The 14,047-nt window shown below is 27.3% G+C and overlaps 2 protein-coding genes across 2 annotated transcripts in view; both read right to left on the reverse strand.

Annotated features, from left to right (window-relative positions):
* Nucleotides 1-1,229: 1,229 nt before the first annotated feature.
* LOC113375289 (nucleoside diphosphate kinase 7-like) lies at nucleotides 1,230-13,436 on the reverse strand. Its single transcript, XM_026615229.1, has 8 exons — nucleotides 13,309-13,436; nucleotides 7,793-7,931; nucleotides 7,388-7,551; nucleotides 6,717-6,881; nucleotides 4,854-5,061; nucleotides 3,107-3,346; nucleotides 2,299-2,412; nucleotides 1,230-1,379 (listed from the first exon to the last, which is right to left on the reverse strand). The coding sequence occupies exons 1-8, from the start codon at nucleotides 13,434-13,436 to the stop codon at nucleotides 1,230-1,232; spliced, it is 1,308 nt and encodes a 435-aa protein (XP_026471014.1).
* LOC113376998 overlaps nucleotides 12,113-14,047 on the reverse strand; it is a 99,129-nt gene continuing 97,194 nt past the window's right edge. Inside the window, exon 12 of the mRNA XM_026617151.1 lies at nucleotides 12,113-12,443. The gene's annotated coding sequence lies outside the window, so the exon portion shown is untranslated. The remainder of the gene's footprint in view (nucleotides 12,444-14,047) is intronic.

Here is a 14,047-nt window from a genome sequence, read left to right on the forward strand (position 1 = left end):
GAATTGCCAGTTTTTAACTCGTGGTGCATGGCATCGTGCCTTAAGGCAAATTGTTTGAAAATTCCGTCCCATAATTTAAAAATTTTGAAAGCATTACAACTTTTTGAAAATTTTGAAAAAAATTGATTTTTGAAAATTTTGAAACTTTTAAGAATGTTAGACTTTTTCGAAAAATTAGGAATTTTTATATTATGAAAATTTGGATTTTTTTCTTCAAATCAATCGTGCTAACGGTTAAACATTACAAATCTTGCTAAGCAACTTATAGAAATGCACACAACATTTGTACTTATTATTAAAATCTATAAAATATATGAAAATTTGATATGCATATATGTTAATAGTCACATTTAACCACTAATTGGCATTTTTTTTAAACTTTTTTTATGGCGTTTCCTAAACCGCTAGACCTGCCTTTCCAAATTTACCAGTTATTTATTTCGTCATTACAAGTAAACTGTTTTTTCAATCAGGCAAATCAGACGCTCCGTTCTCTCAAAAACTGAATAAGCATTTTTGACACTTTTTGTCTCACATCTTTGAAACGCCTCGGTCAAAACCTAACCAGCACGTCTTCCCGTCAATAGGAATCGAATGTTGTTTAAATTATTATAATCGGTTGATCCGTGTTCTTGAAATTTTGGACAAAAAATTGTATCTGCAGAGACATATGAACACACACACATACATTCATTTTTTTATGGTATGCCAAAATGTTCAGAAGACTTTGTAACACAAAGATATATAAAAAATATTTTCATTTTTCCGGCTATTACTTATACCTTACGGGAAGTTAAAAAAATACACTTCATTTTTTATAATGCAACTCGATCTATACGGCATTGTTTTCCTACTTGAAGTATTTTTCGCCCCATTTTTATATATGTACCTATATATTATTATCTATCATATACAATGCATGAATAGTAATAAAATGTGTGTGCAAATGATAGAAAAAATTAACAGTTTCCAAAAAGACCATAACCCCTCAATATATAATTTAACATAAGATAAATAAATCTTTTTAAGTATATTATTTCTAAATTGCTCCAAAACAAGACTGTTCTTATAAGCAAAGTCATAATTAATCAATATACTTTATATTTTATTGCAAATTCATATAGTTCAGTTGACGAAAAAGTTAGCTTCGAATTTCATTATAAAATATTTATCACTGAATAAAATATAAAATAAAATCCAAAAACTTTTTTTCACTCTGCTTTCACAACCTAATACGCCAAATCTTCTAATATCTTGAAAAAGTAGCAGACTTCTAAAGTTCCATCACACGGAAGTTCAGTACAATGTATTGCATTATATATTCTCGTCTGCCCAAACTTTGCACGAAGTGTCCAAGGTTTAATGCGGCGTGCTTTTTCCTTAAAAAATAATTCAGTGAATTGAGTTTCGATATCAGAATAGTGGAAATAAATATTTTATTTATTTTGAAGATATAGAAAAACAACATACATGCGTAGAAATAATCAAACGTACTCACACACACGTATATATATATATATATATATATATATATATATATGAAATTCAGTCTTCAGGGCAATACATCAATTAAAAACTTGTATGACTTTGAAACTTTTTTTTTTCATACGTTTCGACACATTGTTTTGTGTCATCTTCAGTGGACTATGTAATTGTAATAATCCTGATTATTTCATAATTATAATTGTTCACAATGCACAATAAAATCAATTCTTGTCACTTTAAATTGAACAATATATAAATTTTAGAGAGAGTTTTTTATGAAATTGTAAAGTACATCCCGCTATTCCGTATTCCGATGCAAGAGTCAACTCATTCTAAAATTTATATATTGTTCAATTGAGTGAGTAACCCATCCCTATATATATATATATATATATATATATATATATATATATATATATGTGTGTGTGTGTGTATATAACAAATGGTTGTCTGCCCGATAACAATCATATGGTCCATAGTACGAGAGCGCAACAAAATTCATTTATTCTATTTTAGATCTATTTTAAATTCAATCCATTTATATACTGATAAATAGCACTAACTGTTAGGCAATTTCAGTTACAAAATTATTTAAACAAAATAACCGTCACAAAAATATTATAAAATATTTTTTGACTGAAATGTAAACAAACACAAGAATTATAATCGGTTGCATGGTTTCGAATAGACACAATGATACTTAGAATTTTTCAGTCATCTTAGTATTAATCATAATATAATTAATCATAATAAGTAATTAGTAGATCAATGTATTAAAATTAAATCAAATAAAAATTGCATGTTTGAACTCACTGGATGTGAAGGACCGCAGATATCCTTAAACAACTGCACAATATCAGGGTCATTATCTGGAGTCATAATTTCCATTGCAATTAGCGGTCCCTCAATCATTGATGACACCATTCTCTGAAAAATAATAATTTTTTTTACTAATATACTGAAAAAATTTAACCTAAAGCAAGTTTTAGGATTTTCTGAGAAAACATTGATATAAGAGTAACCATAACAATTGTATATAGCAAAACAAGTAAAAAAAGTTAATAGAATTGTTTTAAATCTAATAATTTATGGAATCTCTCCAAATACCTTAAACTGCCAATAAAGAAAAAGCAGCTCAGACAATTTTCAAATTAAACCACTAGATAATAATAAATGAAATTGTACGTAATTTAGAAAAAATTAAAATCTTTTGAACCAATTTTTAACGGTTAATTACAAAAAACATCTTTTGTGATTTTTACCAGAACCTAATCGATTTTCTATTGAACGTTCGGAGAAACTTGAGCAAAGGTGCACATAATTCGAACAACCAATCTTTTTCTTCGAAAAGTAAAATTTGGTATAACACTTGTATATAAATTATAAATTATTTGAAATTTATTAAGATGTTAATAAAAAACATTACATTTTTAGTTATTCTAAATCTATATCTGCCTCATATAATAAAACAAATAAGTATATCTTCAGTTTGCGGCTGGTGGTATTCTTACACCTAATAATTAATCCTTCTTTGGAAGTTTCTATTAGTAATATATTTTTAATAGTGTTCAACAATAATTTTCAAAAGTTAATATATATGTCTATAAAATAAATAACTAACCGGATAATCAGCATGCAAGTTTCGGTAGACATCTAAGTACTCGAGCATATTCACTTTGTCCATATAAAACATTTGCATGGCTCCAATTACGAATCCGCATTTTTGAATTTGTTGAATGATGGCCCCAGTCATCTGATCTTTGATCGCATGAGGTTTAATTATACAAAGGGTAGAATTACCCAAATGTACAGTATTTGTGATCCCATTTGTTGGATCTGGAGGGAAGAATATCGCAGAATCCTTAAAAAATCGAAATAATATATTAATTTAACATAGATAAAATACGTAAGATAGTACAGAATTTATGCAAATAACAAGAGAAATAGAGGGGTGTATGGCATCGTGCTTTAAGACAAATTGCTGGAACTTCCCGTACCGTAACGAAATGTTCGAAGAATACTGAATGTTTTCAAATAGATTATTATTAATATTGTAACATTGCCTAATATTCATAAGAATTATATAAACTGAACTGCAAAGTTGCAATTATTTGTTTAAAATATATTAGAACCATAGTCAGAATTAAAAATAAAATCTGAATTATTTTCGACATACAAAATTTTTTTTTCCAAAATCTATCATTTTGTTTAGACAAGCAGAAAGTTCTTTGAATCATTTAAATCGGACACTTAGTTCTCTCAAAAACTGCCATTTTTTACATATTTAGCTCCGTATCTTCAAAATGCCTGGCCCTGTCTTTGCTAAAAACTGATCAGCTCATCTCCCTATAAATAGGAATCGATTGTTTTTTGAACCATTCAGATCGGTTGATCCGTGCGCCCAAAAACGTGACTGGAAATTTGTATCCATACATACATACACACACACATCCATTTTTTCTGAGGTATTCCAAAATGTTCAGAAACCTTCAAAACGTCGAGAAATGTAAAAATTTTCGATTTCGATTTTCGACCCATTACAATAACTTACCCTACGGGAAGTTAAAAAATGTAGTGTCCGATTATGCATAGAATAACTTATTCTCTTGATATAGTAGTATTGGCTTTTTATATCTTTATTGGCTGACAAAATATCATTAGCCAGTTTCTATAATATACCTATATCAAATAAATATTAACTAATTTATGCTTATATAAAACGCAAATTGTTTAATCCGATGCTTCTAATAAACTATTACCTGCCTTGACCTAAATTACGCAAAAACCAATTTATTCATCATTTCTTTTCAAACGCAATCTTGTGTCTCTATAAGTGAACTTTAAAATTAAAAAATTTGTACGTAACGCAAAAAAAAAATTACTCAAAATGTGTAACTACATATATATTACCATATCGGATAGAATTTTTTGATCCTGTTAACTATAGAATTTTTGGACCCAAAATGATCAGAAATATTGAAATATATAATCTTCAAAAAAAACATTATCAATGTTTTAACGATTTCAATAACATTTCTATCGCACATAAATCTGTTAAATATATCTTTTTTAATCTGATAGGCTCTGGATCTTGATTTACACAATATACGACCGTAATGATGACTCTGATTTTTTTCTAAATACTTTAGTACTACTTATAATTAATATAAAAATAACAAATAAAATTATTTGATATGATGTTATCGAGGCATATTACGCCTAGAAAATTCTATTACAAGAACTCTTTTATGGCTTATGCAAAGCACTTTGAGCATAGGCACAAAACGTTGCTCAAAACAAGCAAAAATTTTCAATTTACAATAATGGAAAATGTGTATTGTAATATTAATTTTAAAGTAGCAATTTACCCTAACAAGTTCGTCATATGTAGTTGAGCCATAAATAGCATTTTTCAACTTGGTTTGTCCATACAATGCACGTATGGAGCAAGGCGCTTGTTCCTTTGCGTCGGCTGGATCTTCAGGTCCAATTAACTCCATAAATGCTTTAATAGCATTTTCCGCAGCCAGTATCATTCCAATAACATATCCGGATGTTATTTCATTTATAAGCATTCTGAAAAAATATATATTTACACATATTTAACAATGTAAGTTATTGATTACGGACGCGGTCAAGATGATAGGAACCAGATACAAGTCCCAATTAGAGGAATGATCTAAATAAATTTCCATTTTAATCAAACTATGTTTACAGGTGCGTAAGGTTCTATTTTAGTGTACCTATCCCATCAACTTTTTAGATTAAATAGTATTTGGAAAGAGGTTAAATTTTAAGAATAAAAAAACGATATTAGGGTTCAGGATATGTTACTTTATCCTGTCGAAACTAAATATGAAACTCATTTTATATGAAATGACGTGAAAATTGATTGATGTGAACTAATGTGACTATATTTTATAAAACGCTTTACGGTATCATATAATTACTTCTAAAAATAATATTATAATTCAAATAAGGAAGGGGCTGATCTGATCCAGCATGCTGCAAGTGTTTTTTTATTTTAAAATTAATTTTATTTGACTGATTACGCAATTAAGTTTTGTATATAGCTTTTAAGGACAGTTTGACGCAATCATTCGGAAGACTTCAAATAACTCCCAATATAAGGAAAAAAGTTATATTTTAATTGACACAGGACGTTTTAGAGATCGAAGAAACTCTTCGGCGGTATATAATATTATTTTTTATTGGAACAAAATTTTGAAATAAAACAACTAGGATCATTATTTATTGGCTATTCTCGTGGCAGAAAACTACTGAAAAAATTTTAATTTAAAATTATTGTTCTGAAAATATTCAGGAAAAAAAAGAACTTATCACTAGAATATAGAGTAGAGCGGAATACAAAGGTCCAATTTGGCTTTGAGCAATTATAAAGTAAAAACCAAATCAATTTCCAAATCAAACTAACAACTATCTGACCATGTTCAGTAAAACTCCCAGATAATTTATAATTGTAGAAATGTGTTTTCTACACTAATCTGAATAATTCGTAACCATGTCCTTTTTACCCTATAGGCGAGAAAAATTGAGACGGCCAGGAGGCAAACAAGTCCAATGTCTTTACAATATTTAGATTATTATAGAGTTTACAAATTAATAGAATATCATTCAACTAATGCAAAATATAACTTTTATGTGTGCATTTTTTACATAGATAGCACTGTAAATGACCTTGATCTGGTATTTCGCGAGAAAAAATCATCAACAGAGTTGGAATAAATATTTAATTAATTTATCTCTCGCAAAATTACTTTTTTTAACTTAATTTATTTTTTTATTTGCTATTTTTGATTTTTGACACCTTTGCCAAGGTGAAGGTCTAGTTCGTCTTTTTTACCGCATCCAGGTGTAAGCTTTGATAGAGGTTATATAAAAAAATGTTGAATCTAACATAAAATTAACAACACATCTCATAAAACAATTAAATAAAGCACACTTCAAAATTAACAGTGCTCACGACCTCCTAATCTAACGACGAAACAAAATACTTTTGTTATGGATTTTCAAACATTATCGTTTTCCTCTCGATAGCAACGTCGCAAAAATTAAGGTAATGACTGTTAATACATTGTTTATCCTCTACTTTAAAATATTGTTTTAAAAAATTCTTAACTTTACTGATTTTTGAGTTATCGGTGTTGGATCTTATAACCTGCGGACCTTCAAGCCCCGCTTTACCTTATTGAAAATTAGTGGAAACTTACGCAAGCATTTGATCCTCAGATGACATGTGTCCATAAACGCTTCTTGCTTGGGGCCTAGTAAGTTTAGACATTTTCAGTCTTACAAATCGAAATCCTTTAGAATTGATTATGTGTAATATAGCTCCCATATCGGGTGCAGCATTAGGTTTTATTAATGCAAACGTTCTGTAAAAACAACAAAAATAAGCACATTAATTGTACATTCAAGTTTTACATAAATGATATATATACTTAATTTATATACGGTAATTTACTAAATTCGACTCTTAATGAATTTATATTCATAATTGTAGTGTATTTGAAATTCATTTAGATATATATTCTCTCACACTTTATAATACTGAATTTAATTATTTATTTTCTATATAAATGCAATTCATATAGAAAACAAATTTAACCTAACAAAAATTTTATTTAATTAATTTTAACTATAAGAAATTTATTTAACCTAATTCATTTTCATAAGGTTATCTGTGCATGTAAAAAGATATATATAAAAAGGATTCGTTGCTCAGGCCTTAATTAAAAAAAACATCCAAGAGATTCTGAACATATATTTGAAAATTTTATATTGTTATTATTTTTTTTAAAAAAACAATTTAATGAAAATATGGAAAGACTAGCATAAATACAATAGATTAGTAAATAGATAGTTGTAATAATTTATTTACACTGTGAGGCGGGAACTAAAATAATTCTTGGTGAATTCGTTGGCATATGAAACAATATACATCGGCCTGAAGTTGAGGGTGATCCTGTTTCCGACAAAAAAATCTTCGGATTTGAGTCCAACATTCATTCGCTGCAAAAACTTCTTTTTGAAGGTTTTATCCCACTAGAAAAAAATGTAAAAGATTAATAATATTTATTGATACAAAATTAATTATGCATTAACAAAAGTAGAATAAAATCTTTCAGTTATTCCTTTAAAAAAATTTAAGAACATAAAAAAAAACTTTCGGCAAAAAAGTTTGGATTAATCCCAAACTGCCGAAAGCTCAAAGAAATTGAGTCAAGAAAAAGCACTAAGTCTCGCAAAATATATATTATATTCAATTATTAGTATAATTAATTACCATTGCCACCGTCTCATCTGCTGGATAGTAAGATACAATGAATTTTCTTCGAAGCCTAGATGTCGGATCATACCATTCTGTGTTAAAAGCAAAATAGAACGCAAAATCTTGCTCCTGCATAGAATTGAGTTTTGAATATCTTACAATAAATTTATTGATACAAATATACATGTGCACAAATATATGTGAATATGTACTAAAAATTCAAATAATATAAATAAATTATTTCTAATCTCTTCCAAAATTATTTGAATATAATACATACATAGCTTAAGGGAACATTTTATTTTGTCCGAAAGTAATGCATTTTTTTAGATAAATCATTTATACTATTAAAATATAAACTCTTAAAACTCCTCAGAACACTATTCTATTCAGTTTCTCCTACATTTCTGCTGATGGTGATGGCTGAAATTCAACGAGAATTCACAGCCAATGCCACCAACTCCTATTCACTCTGATGTGATATTAAGTTTTTTTTTTCAAAAATAAAAACAAATTTTTATCGAACAATGTCAAAAGATGTCGAGCAGGGAAATGTAAGAGGCAGCACTTATTTCATATATGTTTCTATATTTTACAAAAACCTGGAAGAAACGTGGAGCAACTAGTTTTTGGGTTTTCACCTAGTCAAGGGCTTTGCGACTTTTAGTATTTTAGTCTTTTAGTTTTAGTTCCTAAAAAATAGCATCTCGTAGATAACTATTAAGATATTGACCAGGTCTTGGTTCAAGAATTCAGGTATTTGGAGTGAGTGAACTCTATTCGCTTCCAATCAATATGAAAAAAACGCATTATTTTTGAAATTGCATTCTATAGCAAAGCTACTTAAAATATAAATGATATATGACTTTAGATTTTCGCAAATGGTTTGAAAATCCACCACGACTACCGTTCTATTTCATTAAAAGTTCATCAAGTTGAGCTGTAAAATTAATCCAAATTATTTTTAATAGAAATACTCTTAATCGCAATATGACAGAGTGGAAATAGATCAGTCTTAAAGGTAATTGCAGTAAAAATTATCAATTTAAGTGCTCGTACAGCAACTTAAATATGTTCGTACTATACACCCCTAAACAAATTGCACCAGCCTCTTCCTAATATTTTTATAAAAATATTCCAGAATTACATTATTTGCCAAAATAATGCATTTATTTTTTGTGACAACTGAATATGTTTCTCTAAACTAATAATTAATAATTGTATGCTTACCATATCGAAATAGGTGTTTCACTTTAAGATAGTAATTTTTTATAAAAAAAATAATAATGCGATCTCGTTGCATTAACTATCTCAAAATATATTAAATTTCAAATGTTATTACTATATAGATTTATTTAATTCATTTAATTACTGTTATAAATAAAAATAATTTTGTAATGAAAAATATAAATATATTTTTGAAAAGTGTCAAAGTTATTCAAATTTCGAACAAAATCTTATCTGTCAGAGAAAACTCTGTCACAGATTTGAAGGAAATAAAAGTATTGTAATAAATGGTAAAATAGAATTGTAATGAATATATTATTTGGCAAAAATTTCAGAGCGCCTCATTCATTATACATCCAGAAATTATAACAATATTCTAATAATGTTATCAAATTATTTGCTTCAAAATAATATATCGGCTATTATATAAACTTGAAAAAAGTCGTACACACTACACCCAACATATATTACGTATATCAAAAATCCGTTTTTATTTTAATGGGACGGTTCTTCCGTAAAATAGACCAATGTTATGGCAAGGCTATGTTAAGTAGCAGTTTTCATATAAAGTGGTACTAAAAACTGTCAAAATCCGCTGTGCAATCAGGCGTTTTAGATAAAAAACCTAACCTAAAAACATGTTATCCTAACTGCATCTTTAGATATGACTAGATAACATTTGAGTGAAGTTGCATTTTATGTGTAAAACGCCCGATCGCAAAGTAAATTTTAATAGTATTCAGTAGCATTTTGTATGAAAACTGGAACGTAACATAGCCTTGCCATAACATTGGTCTATTTTACGGCAGAATCGGCCCATAAGTGTGTTAAAAAAAGAAAAATATTGAGAAATAAATTATTTTTGACCATTTCAATTGAATATCGTTTACAGATTGCAGAAGTTATAAATATACAATTACATAACATATAGTTTAAATAATTTACGAAACGCTTAGGTTATTTCATTTATTTGAAAACAAATAATTTTATAATCGTTATATAATGGCACAATTAAAAAAATGTATACTTAATACATATAATATTCTTAAGATTACTTTGCTTATAAGTTATATATTTGGATGGAATGCAACTAGAGGCAAAAGGAGCTCTTGAGAACAGTTTATACGTTTAATTTGATTTTTTTAGTAAACACCATTTCGAAAAAAATACATTTTAAAGCGTAAATTTTTGGCTCATTACAATAACTTACTAATTTTTAAACAGTCAAATAGATTTATAGACGATTAAAGTCCTTTACATATAATAGTAAAATTTAAATACGTTCAACATAAGACCGTGGTCTTATCAATACTTACTCATTTAAAAGGAACTAACCATCTTTTATAAAAGCTATATATAGAGTAATATAAAATTATGAATAATAAAACCTAGACAAAAATACATGCCCAAGATAAAGGATGTAAAATATTACATCAATTTTTTGGACAATGAACAATCATCAATATTATAAAATTAATTACCATATAGGTACACTCATATGAGATTTAATACGAATAATAGAATTGATTTCAAATAAATATTTGATATTTAGATTTTTTAGAATATATCTAAAATATACTAAAACTGCTAACAAACAGAAAAACTACAAATACGCTTAATTTTTATATTGTGTCTAGAAATATCGAAGTAAAGCTAGTGCTTTCAAGCATTAAAGCAATATATTGATTTGATTCTATTCATCAGTTTGTATATATATATATATATATATATATATATATATATATATATGTATATAACTTATATAGAACTTTCTTTTACAAACCTTTCTTTAACAGATTTAAACAATAAAAACCTTCATCATCTTCGATTCAAATAAAACCAATTGCAAAAATGATATATATTAGCCGATGGAAATTGGCTAAATCACAACAATTTTTGGTTTTGTTGAAGACATACTATAGGAAAAAAATGTTGGTTAATAAATTACTAAAAGATTGTTAACTGGTAGAACAATTCGCATAAACCACGTTAGTATGAAAATTTGTTTTTTTGGTTTTAATGTGCAAAAATAAATAAGATATCTAACAAGATTGAAACTGGATGTAATCAAACCCCTAATCAATAAGAAAATCAGAAAGACTTATTATTATTATTATTATTATTTAAAAAAAATGGAAAATAAAAACTGATCATACAAAAGCAAGATCATAAAATTTTGACATGTTCGATGGATGCTGTGTCATATAAGCAAATGAAAAACTAGTTTTGATAGAAATTATAAAAAATAATCCAAATTGAAGATATAAAAGGTCAAACAGTTGGTCGGTTTGTAAATGAATGTTCATATATTTAAATTTATTTTTGTATTATAGACAATTTCATATAAATTAAATAAAATCGACTACTGTTATTTAAAATTACTCGAACATGTAAATTAAAAAGTTTAGTAGTATTATTTACAATCGAAATCTATGCCATTAAAATAAAATCTATAAAATTGTCTAGAACATAACTACTTCTAATATTTCGCAAGCTCTTAATTCATATTGAGTGTTTTAATGTTTTAACATTAGTCTATTAATGTATCTGCTTATAAAGAATCGCACGGGTCAAGATATATAAACAGGGTATCCCAGATCTTAACGTCAAGCCGAAACGAAGTGATAGAAAAAAAATTATCTATTTTTTTACTGTTTCGGCTTGACGTCAAGGTCTGAGACAATCTGTATATATCTGCAATAATTGAAATAATTATATAAAAAAAGAATAAATGTACATACCTATATATATATATATATATATATATATATATATATATATATATATCTCAATAAATATACAAAAGCGTAAAACTTGCAAATGCATAATAATAAAAACATAAACAAACTCTTTGTAAAATTTTTAATATCAACGCAAGATTTTCATATAGAATATGAATCTAATTTTTATCAAGCTCTAATATTGTCATATACTGATATAAATTTTCAATTATAGTAACAACATAGTCTTTCATGATAAGTTATTCTATAAACTAATAATAATATAATAATAATTCTATAACGTCAATATAATATTGTTACACAATATGAGGTAATACAAAATTTAACAAACATTGCAATAGAGTTTTTGTCACAATTTTTGGCTATATATAATATACTTGGAAGAAACAGTCAAAATACTAATATTCATAAAAAGGTAACACAAAGAAAACCAAAACACGAAACAAATTACTTTTTTTTACTGTTTGAATACATCAACATTCGCTGCTCTCAAAATATTTACAAAAGATCTTGTTAATTATAAAACTCAATCGTTTTTAAAAGCATTTTGGCACACAACTAAAACCCTTTTTTCGGAGGGTTAAGCGTATATCTTACCATGTATTAAATTCAACTCACACACTAGTGCCATACACCACCAAGGGCCTTTGTAAACTCTCTCAATGAAGATCCTATTCCTGATTGTATAATTTGAGACCCTAGAATTAGCAAGTAAAAATAAACACATTAGTAGCATTGCTCCAAATTCAAATTTAGGTTCAGTTTCTTGAGCGATATATTTCTCTGAGATTTTAAAGTCCTTCGATTCCTCAAATACTATATGCACTTAAGACAATCGATTTGCTGCGATCTGAATTGGCAAATTTAATTTTTTTAATATGAAACATATTTTTAAAAACAAATATGAAATTACAATAACAATCATAAAATGTCATGTCATTAGCTTATTAAATATTTAAACTATAAACTACTGAATATTTTAGATAAAACGTAATTTATTTGATTGCCTATCAGTATATTTTGAACTATATTAAAGGTCAGAAACTTAGTTCAACTTTGATAAGGTCAATCAATTTTTTTTTTTGAAATAGTTTGGTCGACTATCACACAAATTAATCAACAAAGATTATCATTAAATTCTATTAAATGACTTTTAAATTTGAAAAATGACCTCAGGCGTTTTCCAGAAGACGTGAAAAAATGCGTTAGCTTATCCAGTCTAACAAGAAGCAAATCTTAAGTTAGCAATTGTGTGCGTAGGTACAAAACATTGTGGATGAATGATTCTTTTAAAAGAAACATAAATAATGTTTTAATTCTGGAATTTCGTAATAATTTTAATTTTACATTAGAGTCATATAAATAGCTAATTTTTAAAAATTATAATAATTAAAACGATTATTCATATAGACCTATGGTCTACAGTCTAAGAAAAATCAGATAAATCATATACATTGTTAAAGGTATCCACTCATTTGTAATAATTATAAATAATATTATAAACTACTATATAATGGTCAAAATACAAACTACGCAGTAGTAAGGAATTGCTCATGCTATTACATTGTATGCTCGAGATAAGCACAACACGCGCTCAGAAATAACGGACTTTTCCAAGGCTTTCTAACCGGAAAACCGTTGTCGGTGTTGACCGTTATGACTTTTTCTAAAACAAGATGCAAATACTGCATTAGTCATCCATTGGAAAGCGTAGTTTGTGACTCACATATAACAAATTTGAACAAGTTGGACAAGCATTCTGGAAAGGATTACGTCATTCCGGTGAGGAGTATCAAAGCTACAAAATGATGAAATCGTTGTTCATTTTCAGTTCATTCTTAGGCTCATTCTCACTCATTCCGTATCAGTCTTTACATCAATATGTTAATTTAATATTAAAGTTGTATTTAGTTGTATACAAGTGTAGCAGAATAACGAAATAAATAAAAATAATAAACATCTTCGAATGTTTATTTAAATATTTTCCACATTGGTACAAGCTTTATTATTAGTAGCAGAAGAACCTAAATTTAAATGACAGCGTTGGTGTGACACAACATAATTGTTGGCAGCGGTGCACAACATATTTTGGTGTCAGCGCTGGGATCACAACAACGTATACAGCAAAATTCCAGATATACAACCAAATTTTTAAAACATCAGTATTGAAGAATTCAAAATAAATTCTAATTATTGTTACTGTTACAAGAAAAAAATAATAAAACCCCAAAAATGTTAGCTGGAAGACTGCCCAACCCACTCTATATTATTAAAATTAACCAACTAACAAATTATGATTTTA

This window comes from Ctenocephalides felis, unplaced genomic scaffold, assembly GCF_003426905.1.
Source record: "Ctenocephalides felis isolate EL2017-DRISC unplaced genomic scaffold, ASM342690v1 CF-g0.4_SCAFFOLD_01886, whole genome shotgun sequence".
In the NCBI taxonomy this organism is placed as follows: domain Eukaryota; kingdom Metazoa; phylum Arthropoda; class Insecta; order Siphonaptera; family Pulicidae; genus Ctenocephalides; species Ctenocephalides felis.